The 24,454-nt window shown below is 43.7% G+C and overlaps 1 protein-coding gene across 10 annotated transcripts in view; it reads left to right on the top strand.

Moving 5' to 3' along the window:
* The window catches only part of PKP4 (plakophilin 4), a 156,936-nt gene extending 133,041 nt beyond the window's left edge, over window positions 1–23,895 (top strand). For 5 of the 10 annotated variants that reach the window (XM_089519966.1, XM_089519972.1, XM_089519964.1 and 2 more), the window contains 6 exons: window positions 6,967–7,162; window positions 10,073–10,157; window positions 10,269–10,386; window positions 11,959–12,090; window positions 13,566–13,639; window positions 19,836–23,895. In XM_089519966.1, coding sequence (XP_089376092.1) covers window positions 6,967–7,162; window positions 10,073–10,157; window positions 10,269–10,386; window positions 11,959–12,090; window positions 13,566–13,639; window positions 19,836–20,084 — 854 coding nt within the window. In that variant the 3' untranslated portion in view covers window positions 20,085–23,895. Of the gene's footprint in view, window positions 1–6,966; window positions 7,163–10,072; window positions 10,158–10,268; window positions 10,387–11,958; window positions 12,091–13,565; window positions 13,640–15,022; window positions 15,156–16,866; window positions 17,878–19,835 lie in introns of those variants that run through there. The other 5 variants (XR_016280864.1, XM_089519965.1, XM_089519969.1 and 2 more) reach the window with 5 other exon arrangements.
* Window positions 23,896–24,454: the final 559 nt, after the last annotated feature.

Here is a 24,454-nt window from a genome sequence, read left to right as displayed (position 1 = left end):
AAATTGCAAGAAAGGGGTCCGCGGTCTTCTTCTGTCCCGCCTCTGCCGCCCCCCGCTTCATCTTCTCGGGCAAGTGTCTCCAGCGTGGGATCGGGGAGAACCGCCGTCCCCAGCGTGGTGTGCGTCCCGGCCGGGACTCCTTCCACCACCTCCGATGTGGCCCGTGGCTCCAAACCGCCCAGTGCCACCGACAAACCCTCCAAGCGCCCCCATAGCCATCGGGGACTGAGGGTACCGAACGGGCCTCCAAGCCAAAGGAGGGATCGGAGGGCCCCCGTTCCAAGGAGGCTCCCAAACCGGAGGTCCATCTCGCCTCGCCTTCGTCCTCCAAGGCATCCAAGGGATCACGGCATCCGATGCCTACCGAGCATACCAAACCGGTGCAAGGAACAAGGTCCCCGAGGCCTTCGTCATCGACACCGACTGCTGTCCTCCTGGACCTCCCGGACAACCCTTTCTTCCCATCGGAGGAGACTCCCAAGCCTGGGAAGAAAAGGCACCATGACAAGGCTGACCGTGATCCGGCCCCTAAAAAGGCCAAGCCCTCCAAGGATCGGCCCACCACCGACCCGCCGAGGGCAAAGGACAAGGAGCGCTCCCACTCCAGACAGGCCCGCGCCTCCGCCTTGCCAGCTCCATACCAGGAGCCGAAGCCGGTAGACCAGGGGACCCCTGTTACTTCCCTGCCTCCCCCGGCCTTGGACTTCATCCACGGGACGGATGACGCCCCTCGCTCTCCTGATCATCGGTCTCCTTCCCATCCGGCGACCGATGATGAAGGTCACTCGGCTCACATACAGGGGATCCCGGACCTCTTCTACGACGTGCAGTCGCGCCGCTACTACATGTCGGTGCCGGAGGACAGAGCCCTGAGGGAGTTCACCAGACTGAACCCCCACCCCGTAGACCGAGCCGACCCGGCCAGATCGGTTCCCACCGTGTCGGTCTACGAGAGGACATCATCGCCGCCCCGTAGACGCGAGAGGTCGCCGTCTCCACTCCGTACTCGTGAGAGGTCGCCGTCCTCAACCCGCAGACGCTCCCGATCGTCACTGGACTTCGTCCGCCCGAGATCCCAGGTCAGGGTGACGGACCCCCTCTCCTCCGACCTGGATTCTGAGGACGAACCGCTGCCACCTTCGGAGGCACCCTCGGACGAGGATGTCCTCTCAGGTTCGGCCTCCCCTCAGAGGATGCACAACCCAGGGCCGTCTTCGCCGTCTGACGACGTCAGGGCCTTCACAGAGCACGTGGTCAGGATGTCACGGGCCCTCGACATCGAGCTCGCAGCCGCGGAGGACGACGCAGAGGACCCTGTCGAGCGTAGGGTGCATGGACGGGTCCCCACTCCGCCATGCCTTCCTCTCCTCCCCTCTCTCCAGACCATCGTAAAAAGGTCCTGGGATGCTCCGGCCGCCTTATCGGCACCCTCCCGCAAGGTCCAATCCCTCTACAGGGTCGCCCCGGCGAGTTGCTCCTGGTTGGCAGAACATCCCAGACCAAACTCGGCCATTGTGGAGGGGGCCCAGCACAGCTTCGTTCCGAAGCAGGCTACTTCCCCTGTCGACAAAGAGGCAAAGAAGATCGATGGACTGGCAAAAAAGGCTTACTCGGCTTCGGCTCTTGGGGTCAAGGCCGCCAACTACACCGCCTGCATGGGGGCCTACATTCAAACCCTCATGGAACGGATCTCTCCCATGGTTCCGGACGTCCCAGATGACATCCAGAGGCAGCTGGTGGAGATCAGAGACGAGGCGCACTCCATCGGAAGCTGGCTAATCACCACTTCCAGGAACATGGCGGACTGCTCCGGGAGGTCCATGTCAGCTGCCATGGCTCTTCGGCGCCACGCGTGGCTCAGGGCCTCTGACCTCAACCCGACGGTTAGAGCGGCCATTGAGGACATGCCGCTTGACGGGACCGGCCTCTTCCACGCCGAGACCGACGACCGCCTGAACCGCAAGTTCAGGATGAAGGCGGCGGCGAAGAAGCACGGCATGTCCTCAGCACCGGCTTCTCCGTTCCGGAAGCGACAGCGCCCGTGGCAGCCGCAAGGTCAGTCACAAGGGATCTTCTCCCGGGACCGACAGCCCCAGCACCAAGGCTCTCAGAGACAGCGCTTCCCTTCGCAGTCTTCCTCCTCCTCTGGCCGTCGCACCTTCCCGCCTCGGTACCGCAAGTCCCGCCGGCAGGATACCGACCAGGGGAAGAAGAGAGCCTGAAAGGACGCAGCGCGCTTCGTCTCCCCTTCACCCCTCTTCTTTTTGGACATCTTGAGGCCCTATTTTAACACCTGGGCCTCTATAACATCGGACTCGTGGGTTCTTAACATCGTCCGTAGGGGTTATGCCCTCGAGTTCCAAGAGCTCCCTCCAACTGGAGCCTTCATGTCCACTCCCCCCTCGGACACCCTTCTCGACGAAGTGCGCACCTTGCTTTGTAAGGGGGCAATCTCCCCTTTACCGCCCGACCAACATCCTCGGGCCTTTTTCTCCAGGTACTTCACCGTACCTAAAGCTGATGGGGGCGTTAGGCCCATCCTGGACTTGAGACAAGTGAACTTGTTTTTGAACTACCGTCGCTTCCGAATGGTAACCTTGGCCTCCATTCTGCCTCTCCTCCACCAGGGCCTGTGGTTCGCGACTGTCGACCTGAAGGACGCCTATTTCCACATCGGGATCCGAGAATCCCACCGGAGATTCCTCGCCTTCGCTGTCGGCTCCGACTCGTACCACTACAACGTGCTCCCGTTCGGCTTGGCCACGGCCCCACGAGTCTTCACGAAGTGCATGGCGCCGGTGGTGGCATACCTTCATCAGAAGGGCTTCATGGTTTTTCCCTACCTGGACGACTGGCTGTTTGCAGCCGAATCCCAGGAAGAGCTGCACGAGGCAGTCTCATTCGCCTTACACCTCTTCGACTCCCTTGGGCTGGTTGTCAACAGGGAAAAGTCCCACTTCACGCCGACCAGACAGGTCAAGTTCATCGGGGCCATCCTCGACTCCGAGAGCTGCCTAGCCTTCCTCCCTCCGGACCGGTTTCAGGCCCTGGCTACATCCCTCAGGCCGTGCATCTTACACAGAAGGATAAGAGCCAGAGACGTCCAAGTCGCCCTGGGCCACATGGCATCGACGACATTCGTCACCCCCTGGGCAAGACTGCGTCTTCGTCCTCTCCAATCCTGGTTCCTCTCCGTCTTCTCTCCGTTCACGGACCCACCTTCAAAGTGGCTCACGGTACCCAGACCTATAGCCGCTTCCCTCAGATGGTGGCTAGACGGCTCCAACGTCTGCACCGGGATGCCTTTCCATCAGCCTCAGTCACAGCTGACGCTGACAACCGATGCATCCCTGGAGGGATGGGGCGCCCACCTGCTCGACCTTGTCGTCAAGGACAGGTGGTCCGCACAAGACAAGCTCCTCCACATCAACGCTTTGGAGATGCTCGCAGTGGAGAAGGCTTTGAGGGCATTCGAGTTTGCTGTCTCAGGAAGAGTGGTCCTCCTGAGGACGGACAACACCACCGTAATGTACTACATCAACAAGCAAGGTGGTACCAAGTCCAGGACCCTGCTCGACCTCACCCTCCGCATCTGGAACTGGTGTATCCAAAGACGTGTCCTCCTCCAGGCGATTCACCTTCCCGGAGAGGACAACGAGCTGGCAGACCGCCTCAGCAGATCTCCATCGGTGTGCCACGAGTGGAGGCTCCATCCCGAGACGGTCAGCGACCTCTTCGATCGGTGGGGAACCCCCCGGATCGACCTCTTCGCGACCAGCTGGAACAGCCACTGTCCCCAGTTCTGCTCCAGGAAGCGATTCGACGGATCCCTTGGAGACGCATTCGCTTTCCTCTGGACGGGGGAGCTCCTCTACGCCTTCCCTCCGTTCCCTCTCATCGTCAGGGTGGTGTCCAAAATGGCAACGGACCGCTCGCAGGCGATCCTGATCACCCCGTGGTGGCCGAGACAACCGTGGTTCGCATCCCTTCTCCACCTCTCCGGGAGATGCTTCCTCCGTCTCAACCCGCGTCCGGACCTGCTCTCGATCCAGGACGGACGAATTCTCCACCCGGACATCGAGAGCCTGCCGCTGGTGGCCTGGAAGATCCGGCCCTGACCGCCTTGCCGGAATCGGTTAGGACGGTGATCCTGGCTGCCAGAAAACCTTCCACCCAGCGTTCTTATGCCCTGAAATGGAGGAGATTTTGCCTCTTCCTTGACCAGAAGGGCTTGTCTCCTACACAGGTTTCCACTCCAGTGGTGCTAGAGTTTTTGATGGCGCTTTTGGACGGAGGGCTGTCCCTCACATCCATCAAAGGCTACCTTTCTGCCATTTGTGCAAAATATCAGTTCGGGGGGAGGGTGTCTTTCTTTAAGGATCCCTTGGTGAAGGGCTTTCTGAAGGGTTGTGCCAACCTATATCCTCCTGTGTCGGTACCAACACCGGCTTGGAGTTTGGAGTCGGTATTGTCCGCTCTCCAATCCAAGCCTTTTGAACCCATGGCCTCAGCGGACTTGAGACTGTTGACTTGGAAAACCGCTTTCCTTGTGGCCATCACCTCTGCCCGCCGTGCGGGCGAACTCTGTGCCTTAAGGAGGGACGAACCATTCCTGAGGTTCCACAAGGACAAGGTAGTCCTCCGTATGGACATCACCTTCTTGCCAAAGGTGGTGTCTGCTTTCCACATGTGCCAGGACATTGTGTTGCCCACTCTAGCATCCGATCCGACATCGGATGAGGAGCGACGCCTACACTCCCTTGATGTCAGGAGAGCGCTGGCGTTTTACCTGGACAGAACTGCTGCCTCCAGCCGGTCCGAGAGACTCTTTCAATGCTACTCGGAACCGAAGAAGGGGTTGCCCGTGTCTACGCAGAGGTTCTCCAAATGGGTGGCCAGTACCATCCACCTCTGCTATGAACTGCTGGGCAAACCTCTCCCTGGCAGGGTTCGGTCACATTCCACAAGAGCTGTGGCGGCATCCTCAGCATTCCTGTCTGGGATTCCTCTGGAGGATGTCTGTAAGGCTGCTGTCTGGTCCCAACCTCTCACTTTTATTAAACATTACAGGTTGGACACCAGGGCCATCCGAGACGCAGCTTTCGGGAGGGCTGTGTTGGTCTCAGGGTTGCATTGATTGCACTACTGATGTATTTGTGTTATACAGTTTACACTGTTTATACTGTTGAATGTTGATTTGCACAACTTCTATGGGATCGGTCTTGCATGACCTCTACTCCCTTCTCAGGTTTTGCAAAGTTGTTGCTAATTTATCTGTGCATGAACAAAAGACTGACTCTTTATGGTTCAGGATGTTTATTTGTAATAAATATACCTTTGGTTTACCATAGCTTTGGTCTCAGGACACTCCCTCCGCCGCAGACCTTAGCTTGTCAGTCTAAACCCATTTGTATGATTCGCAGAGACCACGAAGAAGAAGGACAGGTTGCTTACCTGTAACAGTATTTCTTCGAGTGGTCATCTGCGAATACATACAAATCCCACCCGTCCGTCCCCTCAGTGTCCTGCTCTCATTGGCTCTCTCCATCGCCTGCTTGGCGGAAAAATTGCGGAACTGGGGAAAAGAGCGGGAAGGCAGGGGCCTTATAACGGGTGGGCGGAGTTACCGCCAAAAAGTTTCAATATGTTGCAGAGTAAAACTCTGCCCAGTGATTCCAGTAGGTTCCGAGCAGCACTGCGCAGGCGCAGTGAAACCCATTTGTATGTATTCGCAGATGACCACTCGAAGAAATACTGTTACAGGTAAGCAACCTGTCCTTTTATGTGTTTCTGTGTTTTTTTATTGAAACTCCATTCCAGTTGTCACAGCAGTAAAAAAGTCTTTAACCTGTAAAAACCTAATTGGCTTTTTGACTAATTCTCAATACTATGGCGAGAGCTTGGAACCTAAGTTTTAGGTTTAATAAACAAAATAGCAGAATTCAAGGGGTGAAAATAATTATGAGGGGCGACAGAGGGTGCCAAAATATTTCTCGTCTAGGGTGGCAAAATACCTAGAGCCAGCCCTGGCTTGGAGGTATCCTGTTCTAGCTGAGAATTTATGCTTTTCTCATAAAATCTGCCTACTAACTGTCATTTATATCCAAATAATTCTCTAATTTTTATTTTACAATGTTGTTGTTAATTAAAAGCCAGTGAATTACCATAACAGTCCAAATGAAAGCACTCTATTTAGTTTTAGTTAATTTCCTTTGCTTACAGTGCAATTTATAATGTTTTCTTTGAAAGCAATTGAAATTCAAGAATTCTTCCCAAAATCATTCTTTGTGGATAAAAAAATGAAGCAATTAATATACTGTGCAGTGTTTGCCTCACTGAGCCATTTTTGAAACCTGTTATTGCATGTCAGTCCCAAAATTAAGGGAACAGGTATTTCTCTTGTATAACTGTTCTGTTTCCTGTATTTCTTTACTGTTTCCATATTTGCTAGACCTAAATATTAAGTTCTAACTTTTTTATCAGTTCCAACTTCTGCTTGCAAGCGCAAAAAGAAAATATACCCTGGTGAAATATCTGTTCTGTTTCTGCAAACCGTAGATTGCTTAAAATCTATGCAATTAATTTGATTGTGGCTTCTTGCTGTATAATGGCTCAGCTTAAACAACCTTATCTAAAGCAAGTACACAGATTTGTGTATTCCTGTGTACTTTGGCAGGTTGCCATAGTCATTTTTAATTACTCCACTCCCCCCCACCCAAACAAATATGAGAAATGAATGTAGTACATTCTTAATTTGAAAAAAATGACACTGCTGTATCTGCTCCCACTCTGCTTACTTGCCGTGATTTTTTATTCATGATGGTGATTGCTCCCTTTTAAAAAATAATTTTCCACCTGTGGCTGCTTTATCTTTTCACAGTGTGGTTCAATGTGGTATTAAAATATATATAGCACAGCATAATTTGTAGTTTGTCTTTTCTTTATGAATTCCCCCCCCCCCCACAGGTAAATACGCTATGCGAGACCTGGTAAATCGCCTTCCTGGAGGCAGTGGACCAAACATTCTCTCTGATGAAACTGTGGCAGCAATCTGCTGTGCTTTGCATGAAGTCACCAGCAAAAACATGGAAAATGCCAAAGCGTTGGCTGATACGGGTGGAATAGAAAAACTGGTGAACATAACAAAAGGAAGGGGTGACAGGCAAGTGTTGGATGCTAAAATTTTGCAAGTGAAAATCTTTTATCCACTTCTGATAAGTAGAATTTGTCAAATTAGCTGTTGACTCAAGAAGAGTCAATTTCTACATTCTTGGCTTACAAGTGTGTTACATTGTACTGAATGAAAATATGCTGGAAGTGTTTGCAGATGACTTAGAGTAGGAAGGAAAGAGTAACTGGATGATACTATAATTAATTATTAGCTGGTTCCCCAAGACCAACCACCCTTTCTTCAACATAGCCATGATCTCCCAAACATGATGACTTTGGTCTCAAAACATATGAGGACAAGGCCACTTGTGCAAGAAAGATTTTGCATCTTCTAGTGTATCTCTGTGGCATAAGGAATTAAAATATGTTGACACCTCTTTTCACACAGTTGAGAAACTAGTAAAAGAAGTATTCTAGGGATTTAGCCCAAGATCTGTTAGTGTACAACACTGAAAATAGAATGTACAGTATTTTAAAAAAACACTAGGAAAGATAAGGAAAATAAAAGATCGAGATGTCCAAGTTCCAAAATCATCACTTAAAATCAAACAAAAAGGCAAATAAAAAGGAATCAAAGGAGTATGTCATTCTGTTCATTCCTTGAGTCTTATACAGAGAGAAAGGCAGGATATAAATTAAGTATGTAAGTTAGTAGATTGATGGCCCTATATGCTCAACCAACTGAAGCGCTCTTCATAAACATCTGTTTTTGTCTTCTTACAATTTCACTTTATTCATCCTAATCTAGTCCATCCCTGAGTTCCCTTATTCACAGAGCTCACAACTACACCTGTATCTGGGTTGTTTTTTTAGTGGTGATAATTCACATATCAGTGACACACAATGCCCATGACTCCCACATTACTTTCACCCAACGTTTCACCTCAGCATCACACTTCCAATGTTTCACCTCAGCATCAACTACAGTGGTGTATAAAGCCCCAAAGGATAATTCTCGAGGTGCGAATAATTCTGCTAACCTGTTGGGAGACTTGGGTGCCTGCGCCCATTTCCCTAACAGGCAGCGTGTGGTGTTATTGCTAGTTGTACTGACCACCTGTTGAATGCTATACCTGGAATTCATCCCCACATAGGCAGATAGGGCTGAAGTTCCATACACAAAAACCTGTTTCTGACTTTTCTGCCTCTCCATCTTGGCTTCCAACTCGTGTGTGTATGCATCTTCGGGTCAGATGTTGACATATGGTGACCCCATGGATTCATAGTTTTCTTAGGCAAGTAATTCTCAGAGGTAGTTTTGCCAGTCCTCTGAAACAGCCTACAGCCATGTTGGCAACGTGAAGCCCTCTCTGCTGGCACACCGTCAACACTGCCATGGAGGAGGGTGGAACATACACCCCACAAGTGTGGTGGAGCTAGCGGTGAGGATGTGCGCCTGGCTCACCAGGCCCAGCACAAGGGAGGGCTTTGGAGGGCAGTTCTATTGCCCTCAGCCAGGGAGGAGAAGCCCAATGGAACATGCTGGCCCAGGCCAGGAGGATGGCTGAGGCGCTGGGGGCCTATAGCACTCCCACCGGTTGGAGGAACTGCAAGAGCTGGCCAAGAGCTTTGCCCTCAGCCTCCACAGCAAGGAGCTGCAGTTGGCTCCGTGGCAGAGGACAACAAAGGGAGAGCAAAGAGGGAAGTAGAGGGAAAAGGTAAAAAAAAGCAGAGATTGAGCGTTTGTGTGTGTATTTGTGCTTTTGTGTGTGTGTGTGTCTGAGGGGGGGTTATTATGCTGGCTCCTTTTTATCATTTATTCTATATTGTAGAACTAATCCAGTTTGACACCACTTTTAAGTGTTGTAGTTCCATCCTATGGCATCCTGCGATTTGTAGTTTTACTTCAACCTTCTCTATGAAAGAGTGCTGATGCTTCACAGATCTACCAATCTCAGGATTCTGTAGGATGGACTCATGGCAGTTAAAATGGTCTCCAACTACGTTATTTCTACAGTGTAGATGCACCCTAGATCAGAGCCACTGAATCAGTGGAATCCTATATATTCATTCACTGTTCAGCAATTGATTTAATGTATCTTTCTTTGTTGGGAATAACCAGCCGGAATTTAGTTATTTGTATTTTATTTACTTTATTTGGCTTATATGTGGCTTTTCTGTCCAGGAGGCAGTTCAAAAGGTCCTCCATTTTGAGCAGAATTGTGGTTGTTTCTGACTTATCATAACCTTCTTGCAGGAGTTTCTTGACAAGGTTTCTTCTGGGGTTTTTCCCTTCTTTTTCCCATAGCCATCCTCTGAGGTGACTTGCTCCTACTTTTGTGTGCTTTCAAGTCTTCCCCAACTTACGGTGACTAAATTTCTTCAGGGGAGGTTTGCCATTGCCTTCCTCTGAGGTTGAGTATGACTTGTGTGTGTGGTGCCTTCAAGTCGTTTCCAGCTAAGGTGAAACTATCAAGGGTTTTCTTGGCAGGTTTCATCAGAGGGGGGTTTGCTATTGCTAGCCTGAGGCAGAAAGAGTGTGCCTTGCGTATTTTCCTGAAAACCCCACCCCCAGAAGATGCAAGCCTCACCCCAGAAGTCCTGCCCCCGGAAGGCAGACATCCAGCTACCAGCATTCGGTGCCATCCAGTGAGGGATTACCACTGGGTTTGGGCACTCGGTCTGGAAAAGATTTGCCATCACTGGCCTACAGCATCTGGTCTTCATTGACAGTCTCCCATACTAACCAAGGTTGACTCTGCTTAGCTTTCAAGATCAGATGGGATCTGGTGTCTTTGTTGAATTTAAGTCCTTTGCGTACTCAAATTTTCTGGTTTTAACTCAATCATAGAATCTTTAAAATTTTCCTTAGTGTGAAATTATGCTATTGTTTCCAAAGTTTTTATAGCATGAGCATGTCTGGTCACACTGCAGTCTAAACATAAACCATTTTTCCTCCCAGGTCATCACTGAAGGTTGTCAAGGCAGCAGCCCAGGTGCTGAACACATTATGGCAATATCGTGATCTCCGTAGCATTTATAAAAAGGTAGCACATTAAAATTAATATTCATCAGGATGCAGTTCCACAGCAATATCTAAGTTGTTTTCTTCTAATGAACCATACTCATTTTTATGTGATCTCCTTCTTCTTCCACAGGATGGTTGGAATCAAAATCATTTTATTACCCCAGTGTCAACACTTGAGCGTGACAGATTCAAGTCACATCCCTCCTTGTCTACAACGAATCAGCAAATGTCACCTATCATTCAGTCAGGTCAGTTAATAAAACGTTTCCTTCATATATGACTAGATTTAGGGAGTTATTTTCCTGAGTAGCTTTTAAATTTAAACATTTAAAAACCATAGAGATTCCTTCTCAGTTTTGACTCCAACACACTTGGTTTGTAAATGGTTGAAGTCCGCTTGGTTTTTGTGAGACAAATTTCAGTAGAGAGAATCAGTGAACCTGTAATTGGAATGTCTGTTTTAACACTTGCAAACAACATAAAAAGTATTAATAGAGGAAGTCTGAATTACAAGAAGGGCTTTGAAGTTGCAGCTCAGTGATGTAGCCTAGTCTGCATACAGAAGGTCCCAAGCTAAGTCACTGGCATCTTCTGTCTGAAACTATGGAGAGCCTCTGCCAGCCAGAATGCATAATTCTGAGGGCAACAGACAAATTGTCTGACTTAGTACAGTGGGCCTGTTGTATCCAATGGGAGTTTGGCTCTACAATTGTATAAAGACTTGAGCCCACTTGACATTATATATACAGTATAAGGAATTACCTGCTTACCTCCACAGCCTGGCAGAGCAGTCAGGGGTGGAAGCAAAGGCTGCTGCAGCATCTCTACCCAGTTATGGCACCTTCACTCAACTGCTCAGCTGCAGTGCCTTTGCACAACTGCAGCGCCAGGTGAAGGCACCAAAGCCAGGCAACTACATGAAGGCCACCACTGAATGAAGGCACTACCGCCAGGCAGAGAGATGGGGATGGAGGTGTTTGTTTATAGTCTGCTGTGAGTTAAATCCACCAATCTGGAGACCATGGAGAAGGCAGACCTACTGACTAGGAAAGATTCTTGTATTTATATGAACAATGAGGGAAGCCAGGGTTTAGAGGCCTTCACCATGTGCAGTGATGTCTGTGCACAATATCAGCAGTATCAATAATCTGTTTTAAAGGAATGGCCATTTACCATCCACACCATGCATACCCAGTCTTCATAAATGAACACTGTTAGGCCTATAACAAATAATGAGTACTATAGTGAGACAGAATATCTGATTGAAAGTTTATAGGCTCTTTGCTCTCAGAGTAAATGCCAGCATCACAGCCCATCAGGACACCCCTTAGCTATGCCTTGTGTGTAGCTTATCCTTCAGACATTAAAGATGATCAAAACAAAGATAAAAGTCATTCATTCATTCATTTGTTACATTTATATCTGAGAAGTTCAAGATAATTCTCTCTCCACATTTTATGTTCAAATACCCTGTGAGGTAGGCTCATCTGAGAGATAAAAAATCACCCAAAGTTATCCAGTCATTTTCATGACTGAGTTCAGGATTTGGCCCTGGAGTCTCCCCAGTCCCACTCCAGTGTGTTCACTGAGCTACACATACTCTAAATTTCCAGGCACTGGGGTTGTTGTTTTCTTTCAGAGGTGCCATTTGAATGTTTACAGGGATGCATTAATTGTCCTTTTTGTGTCAAGAAAAGTCAGTTATTAGAAACTTTCCAAAACCGTCCTCTGCCTTTCCTAAACTTTTACTGACACTAATTCTCTCTGTCTAACCCCCACCCCCCTTTTCTCCTTCCATCTCTGTACTTTCTCTTCTCTAGTTGGCAGCACATCTTCATCACCGGCGCTATTAGGAATTAGAGACCCTCGTTCTGACTATGATAGGACCCAAACTTCTATGCAGTATTACAATAGCCAAGGTGATGGGATTGTACATAAAGATATCTATACTGGTAAGGGACCAGTAAGATGAAACTAAAAAAAAAGTAAAATAATTTCTAAAGTCTTATTTACATATTATGTGTTATTAATGAGAACAACACAGCATGCAGCAAAAAATACATTTGGATCATATTAAAATATGCCTTAATAACTGCTACATACCAGTGAGCCTCCCCTCATTTAAAATCGCTTTCATAGCATTATTATTGGGTACTATTTTTCAAGGACCTTATGTTTATCATGCAGACGCTGGCAAAAAGCTTTCATTGTGTCATAGGCTAAGACCCAAATTCTGCAGTGACTAACATTAGCAGAAGGGCTTCCTGCCTTTCTCTTTTCATTTTTCTTCAATCAGTAAGCACAGCATCATTGAACTGGTAATTATTTAGTAACTCAATAGAGAAATTTAATATTTTGTTTTAGGAGAAAAGAGCTAGTGGTGCAGGTCAGGGACCTTCATACTGCTGTCGCAAAGGTCTCTGGAAAGTTAGCTGGACTTGTAAGGCCTTGAGGGACAATGTGCCTCCAGTGATAGTGGGACTATGCATGATGGCTTTTAAAAGTAACCTTCCATGCAATATAATCCTCTCTCAACTTCCAATATACTCTAAACAGCTATATTTCAGAGTAAGGAACTAGCAAAACGACTTCTGAGACTTCCTTGCCTAAGAAAACCCTATTAAATTCATGGGGTCACCATGTCAACAGATGATTTGAAGGCACACACATGGTTGAGGGGAGTGATGGAACCTACAAGGCTAGTGGAAGCTGAGAGGATCATATTACAGGAAGGATAATTTCTGAAAGCCATCATATGCAGTCTGATTATCACAGGAGGTACATTGTTCCCCACTGGCCTACATGTCCAACAGACTTTCCAGGGACCTTGTGACTTTCATTATGACTTCAGTATGAAGCTTCCTGATCTCCATTTCTAGCCCTCTTCCTTTCGAAGGCAATATTAAATTCATTTGTTGAGTTACTAAATATGCTTCCATTTTTCCTTTCAGTGAAGAATGAAAATCACCCAGCATTGTGTAGTGGTTTGAGCACTGGACGGTGGTTCAAATCCCCACTTAGCCATGGAAAATCCACTAGGTGACCTTAGACAAATCACATTCTCTCAGTGTTAAAGGGAGACGAAGGGGAAACTCCCTCTGACCAAATCTTACCAAGAAAACCCTATGATAGGGTCCAGTTAGGGTAGCCATAGGTTGGAAACTACAGTCACCCCTCCTAACTCGCAGATCTGGGATCTGTGACCTTGAATACTCATGGATTCATGCTCCCACAGCACGCACCTTGCATGCATTCATAGTCATGAGCCCCATTCAAACACATGGGCTTGGATATGCGCGAGCCTCCATTTTTGCGGTGGAATCCAGAATGGATCCCCCGTGAAAATGGAGGGCCAACTTTACTCAAAGCCACACCACAAGAAGAGGTCAAATAATGGTTTTAATACCCTTCTGCCATTTTCTTATAGGGTCCAGCAAACCTTCACCAGTTTATATCAGCTCCTATTCGTCACCAGCAAGAGACCAAAATAGGCGTTTACAGGTAATAACATTTGAAGAATGCTGTTGTTGATCATAATGGTGCTATATTTTATTTTTACTTAATCATTATTAAATGTTTCTTTTACTCATGAATATCTTCTGCCTAAATTAACTTTCTAACCACAGACATTTTATATTGCTGTTACACATGGACTATGACATATTGCTGTTACACATGGACTATGACAAAACTCTTTCATGCATCCAAACTGCATTGGGGTGGGGTGGGATTCTAACCAACATGCCTCTCCATGATGAATTTTCAGCCTTCATACAGTTAAAAGTCTGATGTGGACTGGTAAGCACATTCAGCTGAATAAATTTAGAAGCCACCCCACAACCAAGAAACCTGCCTTGTCATGATTTCTGGTTGTGGAGAAGATTGTAAGCATGTTTTCTTGAACATACTTAGCATCTCTTCCTCAGGTTGAACATAGGAAAGTTACAAGTGTGTGGGGATGTGGTTTGGAGGGTGTTGTGGATGGAGTGGGGCTTGTGTGTGCACTACAAATCCTCTGACATTCAATACCATACACTTGCCACAAATCACCTAAATAAGGCTATAATTGCATTACAGTAACTGTGTCATAAACCTAATAATTCATGGTTCCAAACACAACATAGTATCACACACACATATACAGAACAGGCCTTGGAAAAGTTTGTTTTGCTGATGACCACTCTGAGAATCCTCTTGCCAGTACAGCCACTGATTTTTTTAGAGTCCTGAATAAATACACACAAACCCAAATTCTTCATTTGAACTGAACCCTTTTGAGGCCCCAGTCCAGTTCTCAGGAGATTTCTGAGACTGCCAAACACCATCATTGGGTGGTTTCTCAGCTTTTGTACTTTTCCCCAAATTCTGTAAAACTGAAATGCCTCTCATTTCAGAGGCAGTAAGAACTTTAACACTAAATGTGTTGGTATTTTGGTCCTATCCTACCAATGGAATGTGGCTCCCAAGAACTTCTCTGAAGTACGCCCGCAAGCACATTGAGATTGACTTGAGGGTCTGTTTTTGCTTTAATGTACTGTGTCACGGTGACAACATGACACTGCCAACATTTCTTAAAACCTCTCACTCATTTTCACTGTGTGCCACTGCTGCCACCAATATGTCACGGTGAGACTCACCCACCCAACTTCTCTTCTTGGATGGCAGCACAATGGGTCTTTTTTGATCCCACCACTGCCACCAATTATGTAACGAGATCCTTGAACTCGGATCTCTCCCCTAGTGTCTCCCACTATAACGATCTTCAAATGCCAGCCATCTGTGTTATTAAAATCCCAACAGCTTGACACCAATTGTTAATTGATAACTAGACACCCGCTCTCTGATATGTCCCAACTAATAGAAGTCTTTTCTCTCTCTTGGCAGTGTTTGAATATGTTTCTTTAAGCACTTCAGATAACTGCTTGTTGAACAAACAAAAGGACTTTATTTACAAATGAGGATAAATACAGTATCTTTCTCAGTGGATGGCATTCAAGATGGATACGATGTATAAATACTTTAGTAGTTACATGGTTTAACCATTTTATTTTTTTTTTGCTTATCTTTGTAATTGTTTCTTTATAGCCTTATAAATGTTCCATTACAGTCTTAAGTTTCCACAGTACCTTTATTTATCCTTTGTATCTTTTAATCCTTCTGGTTATCTGTGACTCTACTAGTCACCAAGCATTATATCTCTCACAGGATATTACAACAACACTTTAATTAAGAACTTTCCTCGTCCCATTCTCGGATACCTAAACCCTTTCCAACTGCCCCTCACAGCAGCCTACCCTAGCCTCAGTGGCTCTTAACCCCTCAGGGTACAATCAACATCTCTTCCTATCTTGGATACATAAACCCCCTTCTAACTGTATCTCATAGCAGTCTCCCTCAGCCTACTCGATTGCTAACCCCTTAATGATAAAATAAAACCCTCTTAACTCACTAACTCCAAACACGGCTCTGTCCTTCTATTTATACCCGCTCTTGGGAGCAGCCCTCACCTTTTCTAGCTTAACTCCCAGCATTCTAATCTGTTCTGTCCACACACAGTTTCAAGACATGCCTTTTCTGCCTTCACATCTGCATATTTTGTAATCTGTTAAGCAATGTTACCTGAGTACACACACTATCTCTGTTGCCTTTCACTGTTTGTCTGAGAAAGCACGAACAGGAGAACTGTTAAACACTTACTGTTCTGCTTTATATAGCTGGTGAGCTTTGCTCGTCTTTGGCAGCAAGGTGGATAAAAAGGGATGAAGTTGGTTGGAAAAAATTGATTTAATTGAAGTCTGGGGTTTATTTATTTAAATCTTTACACACACGCGCGCGCACTAGCTAAACTATCATTATACTCTCATAGAATGGAATAATGGCTTGGTCACACAACATTAAGTCAAACTTGGACACACATTTAAGTTCTTCATCTCATGAAATGACTATAGTATGTCTAGCACTGAACAGTAATTACTAGTTCTTGCTTCATTTTCAAGGGTTTCAGTTTCTGTTCTGAATTGCCTAAAGTTACACAAGATACAAAGACACAAGTTAAATGATACTTTTGTTCATGTCAATGGGGTTAAGCCAAGCAAAGCAGAGGAGTTTATTGAAACAGAGATAATAGGTAATATAGGTACAAAGAACAAGAACCTTCACATTTTGCTATAGGAAGAAATTTTCACCATACCCACCAAGATGTTATTAACTGTTCTACTGAATAGTAAATTAACATATTTTAGTGATCGTATTTGCACTGTTCAAGAAATATATGAAGACATATTAGAGAAAACTTTATTGAGACAGAGGATTTAAATTGTAGTTTTCTCTAGATGATTTAAATCAATGATATAAATCATGGTTGTCAGTCACATGCTTGTAGTCCTGCTGTCCTCCAGATATCTTCAGTGCTAAAAGACCATGAAAGTGCATTTTGGTATCATGATTTTAGGCAAAGGTTTGAAGCATCATTCTTGCTTTTTTGTTTGTTTGTTTGTTTAAAATGCATGGTTTCAGCAAACAGAGGTTCTGAGACATTGGGATCAAGAGTATGCAAGTGGTAGAGAGAAATTAAACAAGGGCATGGGGTTACCTCAAAGTGATATGCAAAATATTCTTCCTAAAAACTATAAGTACCATTTGCAAATTGTGCCATATCATAGATGCAAAACAATTGTTTCTCCACATAGCAGCAACTAATTATGAATCCTTAAAGTACAAATGGATAGAAGTAAAATTAGAATGCCAAAAGCACAACAAGATTTTTAGTTAGCATAGGGAAGACTGAAGAAAAACAACAAATCCCCAAGTATCTTTACCTGGAGAGGTTGATGAAGTGCCACAGCATGATCAACTAATGGTGATACTGGAGAAACAATAGGTGAGTTTTACTGGAGGAACTTTTATTTTGTAGCTGTCTTTGAATTTGTTCAGATGTTTGACCGTATACTTAAAAAGCAGGAGTAGAGAAAGTGTGGGCCTCAGCCCCTGTTCTGCAGCCTTTTTTGGAGCCCTGCCCCAAAGCCTCTTAAACCACCCCCCAATTTTTTAAAAGTTGACTGATTTTTTTCAATGACAACTGGTGAAAACCCATTCAGACTACCACAAAAACAAACAGCTTGGATCTCTTGGCTTCCCATTACCTGCAAAACCACCCAGACAGTGGCTGTTTTCTGGATGGAAAACAGCAGTTGTCCATGCATAAAGTAACTTTACATCACTTGCAGTCATGACAGTGTACAAGTACAGGGAAGTAAACAGCCCCTGCCCTTTATGCATTTTGCTTTTACTGAGCTTGCTCAGTCTTCTTTATAAAGTATTTTTCTTACCCCCACAAGGGTTTTTCCCCTAAGCATTTTTGCATTTCTGGAAGTTGTGGGGTGCTACTATACCTCCTAACACTATCCTCTTGTGTAGATGGTAGTGTTTTGTCTGCATGAAGAACTATACTCAGAAAAAAATCAGGGTTTACAAAATCATCAGGGGGGTGTCATACATTGCTTTGTGTGAAGTTACAAACATAATATCAGTCAAAGTTTTACACAGAACATAGGTTGGAAATTTGACAGAAAAATAAAAAGGATCCGAGGGGATGAATAATGGAAACTTTCATAGAAAGCAAGAAACCTAAAAGGATAGGTTTGATCAACTGATCTCAGTTAATGAAAAATGAAAGATAAAACATTTTCAGGCATTAAACTAGATTTTGTAAAGATTAATGCAATTACTGAGGTTAACTTAAGCAGTAGGAATAAATGGAACAGTAATGAAAGATTCTCTAATACATTTGGAATTTTCTGGCTGCCTCAGCAGAGCAATGGTTTCTCAAAGGAGGAGACAGCAAAAATGTTCTCTAAAATGCAGCTTGGAAAACTACAGAAGAAAAATGGTTAACAAGTAGTTAATTTTGGATGGGCTGCAGTTGCTTTCTGGAGATCTTCAGTGTTTCAACCCTGCATTCACCACAGAATAACAGACAGGGAGATGGTTGATAACTTGTATAATTCACTTCAGATCTTGTCATATATTACTAAAACTATGCAGATGGCAATAAGAATGATGGACAATCACTTACAAATAATCATAGAATCAAAGAGTTGGAAGAGACCACAAGGGCCATTTAGTCCAACCCCCTGCCATGCAGGAACTCACAATTAAAGCACCCTCAACAGATGGCCACCCACCCTCAGTTTAAAGACCTCCAAAGAAGGAGACTCCACCATACTCCGAGGGAGTGGATTTCACTATCCAATAGGTCTTACTATCAGGAAGTTAGGTGGAATTTTCAATGTCTTTTCCTGTACCTTGCATATATTGAACCAGGTCCTATTCTGTGGAGCAGCAGAAAACAAGCTTGTCCCATCCTCAGCACGACACCCCTTGAAATATCCAAACAGGACTACCACATCACCTTCCAATCATTTCTTCTCCATGCTAAACACACCCAGCTCCTCAAGCCTCTCCTCATAAGACATGATTTCCAGACCCTTCACCATTTTGGTCACCCTCCTCTGGACACACTCCAGCTTCTCCACATACTTTTTGAATTGTGGTGCCCAGAACTGGACATAGTATTCCAGGTGAGGCCTGACCAAATCAGAATAGAGTGGCACTATTAATTCCCTTGATCTAGATGCTATACTTACATTGATGCAGCCTAGAATTACATTGACCTTTTTAGCTGTAACATCACTCTGTTGACTTATGTTCAGCTTGTGGTCTATTACAACTCGTAGATCCCTTTCACGTGTACTGTTGTTAAACCAGGTGTCCCCATCCTATATCTTTGTATTTCATTTTTTCTTCCTAAGTGCAACACCTTACAATTTTCCCTGTTGAAGTTCATTTTGTTAGTTTTGGCCCAGCTTTCTAATCTGTTAAGGTCATTTTGAATTTTGACCCTGTCCTCTGGGCTATTAGCTACTCCTCCCAACTTGGTGCCATCTGCAAATGTAATAAGCATGCCCTCTATTCTTTCATTCAAGTCACTGGTGAAGATGTTGAATAGCACTGGGCTCAGGACAGAACCCAGTGGCATCCCACTGCTCACTTCTCTCCAAGATGAATAGAAGCCATTGCTGAGCACCCTTTGAGTTTGGCTGGTCAACCAATTATTAATCCACCCAATAGTTGCATTGTCTAGCCCACATTTTACTATAGTATTTATCCCTGCCATTGTGAGAACCAAAAACCTCATGGAAATATTTCCAGTGTTCTTCCATGGTGTGCTATTTAATTTGCATTATTCTTTTATATCTGGATTGCATTTGAAATCTTGATAAGCTGTTCTTGTTTAGTTTCTGAAAATATATTCATATTCTACATGTTTATGAAAATGTCCTATTCAGTGGCAACGTCTAGAATGCTGTTGTTACAAAAACAAATTTCGATAGGTCAAGGCTCTCATCACTTAACTTCACAGACAACTTCACTGAGACATTTTTATACCCATATGGCATGTATAGTTACCTATTTTAATCTGAAAATTTTGTGGGCCCAGAGTTGTACCCACTAAAATTCTGCATCTAAAAGATGCTGAGGACATAGTTTTGAAATGCTTTTGTATACAATATGATGTTGTGCAGTCCATGCTCACCTGAATGGATACCACTGCGCATAGTGATCTATTACATCGCTCTTTTAAAAAGTGAACTAAATTGAGGTGTGCTTTTGTTTGTCTGTTTCATTTTCTCAATAGCATCAGCAGTTGTACTACAGCCAAGATGATTCCAACAGAAAGAACTATGATGCATACAGGTTATATTTACAGTCCCCACATAGCTATGAAGATCCATACTTTGATGACCGTGTCCACTTCCCAGCTACTGCAGATTATACGACACAGTATGGACTGAAATCAACCACAAACTATGTAGACTTCTATTCCACCAGGCGACCTTCTTATAGAGCAGAACAATACCCTGGGTCACCAGACTCGTGGGTGTAGCATTAGAAAATCACAAAAAAAGGAAAACCGTTATCTTTCTAATTTTGCTTGAGAAGAGATTGAGTGATGGGCTTGTTGTTTTGAGGGAGAAATGTGAAAGTGAATTACAAAGAAGGAAACCAAGGAAGAGCTCCCCCCCCCCCCCCAATGGGAGAGTATTTGGAAGATTGGAGAAAATATGGAAAGGGAGAATTTTGCTCTTTGTAGATGTTAGACCTAATTACTTGTAGTCCCTATAGTCTGGTGAAGGTGTGGGCAATGTGACAAAAGGTTTGAGAATTGAGGGGAAAATGGATTTGGGAAATGTGTAGGTCAGATCAAATTACAGATGATTTTTTTTTTTAAAAAAATGTGAATAAAAGTCTTGTTCTCATAGTTTGTACAGAAAAAACTGGATGCCCTTCTTGTTTTACTGCTACTACTAAATGTCAAGATTGTATGCTATCATGTCCTGTAAATTTCTTTTTAGTTGGTGTAAATATGGAAATGCCACATTGGTTGGAAGTGCCATCATTTGTAATGCCGTGTGTCATTTTAAAACAGACATCTTTTAAAAAGAGGAAGAGACTGAGAGAGATTGAAAGGGGGCAAAAGACCATACAAGCAACTGTTATAAATAAATATCATTTTGTTTTTAAAATGAATGGTGTAATTTTGAAGCACAAACTTCTGTCCAGTATATCTGCACCTTTTTCATTCCCTGCCTCTTTCACAGAATAATTCACTGCCATTTTTAATGCCTGTTGGGAGAAAAAATAAATGTGGATGCTTCATCCATGGAACGTAATTCCCTGTTCATTTTTTATTTTCCATGTTTATTGCTAATGAACAAATACAGCAGATGTAAATGCTTGTTGTGAGTTGTAAAATAAGGTTAAATATATATCCAAGCATTTGACCACTTTCTCAGTTTTGTGGAGTTCATATTCATGAGTCCAGTACCTTTCACAGTTCATTGTGTTTTTTATCTTCCAAAATTAAGTAAAGAAGCAGAATAAAGTTCATTTCACTTATTTTTCCCTTCAATAATCTATCCACCTGGCGCATATTCCTCTTACTTCATTTATAATGCTTTTATAAATGAGTATTAATTGACTGCATTCATTTTCCTGCTAGCACACTAGTAACAGCTAAACCTTTAGACCCCAGTACTAATTAATGTGGATTTATTTGTTGTTTATCTACATCTGTACTGGAAGTTTTCTATAGGAAGAATTCAAGATTAACTCTACAGACACTGAGGAGACGTAAAGGGACTAAATTATCTGTATTTCCAAAGGGTTGGTGGAAACTGTTCTTAATTCCTGACTATTTACCTATACTTATTGTTGCTTTAAATCATACCTGCAAAATGAATTTATATTCTACCCCTACTCCACTGAATCGAACATAGCATTCCTGCTATCCTAGGCAAGGACATTGTCCCCAGCGAGGCACCCACCAGATCCCATAAAGCTTGTGCAAAATGTTTCTATCCTGTGCCTTCAGACCAAGCCCTGGTAATCTTCTTTGATATACTGTATAAACAAAAAAAATCTGTAAATAATTTGTTCTGAAGGTTAGTGATTTCTTCTATACAGTATCATAGGTGCAAAATCTTTTATGTTGTTGCTTTTATGAATACCCAGTCATTGGAGTGGTGCCCTTTGTAAAAGGGCTTAAATTACAAGCTGTGTCTTTACAACAGGATTGGGAATCATGTGGTTTTCCAGATGTTGGACTGCAGCTCCCAACAGGCATAATCAATAGTGGAGAACACTGGGAGCTGCCATTCAACTTCAACATCAAGAAGGCTCCATGGTTCCCACCACTTCTTTAGAATGTGGCATGATGTAGCTCACAACTTGGTCCAGAAAGCTGTTTCAGTATTCAGCTTCATCAATAGTAACCTGATTTTCCAGGCTCACACTGTTGACTTGTCAGCCTGCATCAGGGAGCAGCAAAGCCATTCAAGGGCATTTGATTATGGACAAGAGCTCAAGAATCACGTTGGAAGTCCAAGGTAGGGAAAACAAGTTTATTTTTTCCTGAATGGGCAGTGGATGAGTAGTGAGTAATGTGTGGAACAAACATATAGGTCATAGCAGGACATTTTTATCCTCAGTCAACTTCGTCTTTTCTTGCATTTCTCTATTTGTAATGTCTGTCTACCTCTGGGAAATGTATTGATAAAAGAAACAAAACCACTTAAAAAATTAAAACAGTTGTCTTTTAATAGCAGTTTCTGATGGGACTGAATCCACAAGATGTGGATTAAATGTTAATTTATGTATTTACATATTTATTCTTCAATTATGAAGATTCCTTTACTGTTTTAATCACAATGCCAAACAATTGGCTAGCAAAATCAGCACAAGATGTATGGTCAAAATCATCAAGTATAAACTCATAAAATGGTATGTCTTCCTGTTCTGCACTATTGTTGTTGGGGAGAAGCAGCCATCTAAATTCATCCCACAGACACTTCAGGGAGTTATTCTGCGTATTATGTGCTTGTGTTTCTTTTCTAGTCTGGGATCCATTAATTGGTTCACTTCAAGGTGTTCTGCCGCCTTTCAACATAACTTTCTATAGTGTTCAAATTGACTGTATAATTTATATACTTTCTGGATCATGCAACATTTTAATTATACAAATGAAATATAATGGCAAGTTTCAATTTTTTTCTATTCAATGTGTTTTGGTTCTCTCTCCACCTTCCAGTTTAATGCAGGAGTAAATTCACATGTTGATCTCTCCAGTGGGAACAATTACAGTCAAGAAAAACAGTTGTTACTGCTGACAGCCTTTGGACTGGGGAAATGCTCTTTTGGAAAGTAGGATGTCACAATATGAAAAGGGAGACACAATTATTCTGTAAACTCACACTTAGATTCTCTGATGACTGGTTTGGGGAAATAAGCCAAAATCTTTTACCTGTTTCTTTTTAAAGTTTAATAGTTATCAATAACTATTTCATATTTATGTTCATTTTTTCATTGATTATTATCCCAAATGGAGAATTCACAAGATCAGCATCTAATTAGGTAAAGAAGCTGGGTCACAGAGAGAACCACTGGTTCAAGCAAACTACATCAACTCACCTTTAATTCCCCAGATAAAAATCCCTAACATTACGCACAGTGCCTGTAACTTACAAAACTATTTCAAAATATTGTGTAGCTTTGACACTAGCATGGTATAATGCGATACAATCTCAGTTGCTGGAAGGACAATATGACATAAGACTCTGTACCTGTTCTTCTGAGGATGTACAAATGTACAATACATGGTATTTTACTATAAAATTTATCAGGAGGGTATAGGAAAGTTGATCCATCCAATATTCATATCCTTTCCAGGCCATTCTGACAAGTTGCTATTTTCAATTTGTGTCAAAGGATGGAATACTAAAATCACCCCCAAATTTGTGATGTTTTTGAATATCTTAAAAACTAGACCAACAATGTTATTAAAACAGTAATTGTATTAGTTCTGTGTTCTTTTGTATAAACTACCTTTCTGTAAATAGTATATGATAAAGAGAATAAATAAATCTACCACCACTGCTCAAAGGATGGGGCCGAGAGAGTTACCCATGCTAACTTATATGGGGTTGCAATGATAATGCATCCACACTCAGCCTCCCAAAATGTCATGAAATTTTGTTCTGCTTGTTAATGGGTTACTGGCCCTTTCCATTAAACCACAGTCTATGTTGTGGAAAGAATTTGACAGGTGGCTAAAAATTAACTGACATGAATAGCCCAATCCTGAAAATATACTTTCCTGCACAATGTGCTTGTATTTTGGATAATAAAACAGATTTTGGTATTTACATATAGTCCTCTTCCTCATTTTTCAAGTGCATTGCATATATTACCTCACTAATACTTGGAACAAGTCAGGTGGAACAGTGTTATGATCATTCCCATATTTCAGATGAAGAGCTGAGGCTAAGAGATGACTTGCCTAATATAATCAGTTCATGACATGATATTTGAATGAGGACTTCCTAGCTCACATACCAAGCTCTTAATTGCGAAACTACCTAGCTCTCCATCATCAGAAGAGGAGCCTCCTCTGAACCAAGTTGGGTAAGTACTTCCTGCTTTCATTTAAGTTGCAATCCTATATCTGTATTGGGGGTGGGTCAATGTGATGTATTTTCTGTTGCAACAACAGACTCTTCTGGCACCGTGAAAGCAGAGCAAAATGATTATGACTTATGCTTTTGTAGTTCAGACACCACTGCATCAGGTCCATGGCAGAAAGCTTCCTTCAATCTCACGGTTCATACTTATTTCATTATTCCAAGGAGCTTTAGGCAGCAACCACAGTTCTCCACTCCACTCCCCAGTTGTTCTTAACAATTTAAACACAGAGAATTG

This window comes from Sceloporus occidentalis, unplaced genomic scaffold, assembly GCF_023333645.1.
Source record: "Sceloporus occidentalis isolate IW3139 unplaced genomic scaffold, rSceOcc1.0.p SCAF_4, whole genome shotgun sequence".
Taxonomy (NCBI): domain Eukaryota; kingdom Metazoa; phylum Chordata; class Lepidosauria; order Squamata; family Phrynosomatidae; genus Sceloporus; species Sceloporus occidentalis.
This window is presented reverse-complemented; position numbering and strand designations above follow the sequence as displayed.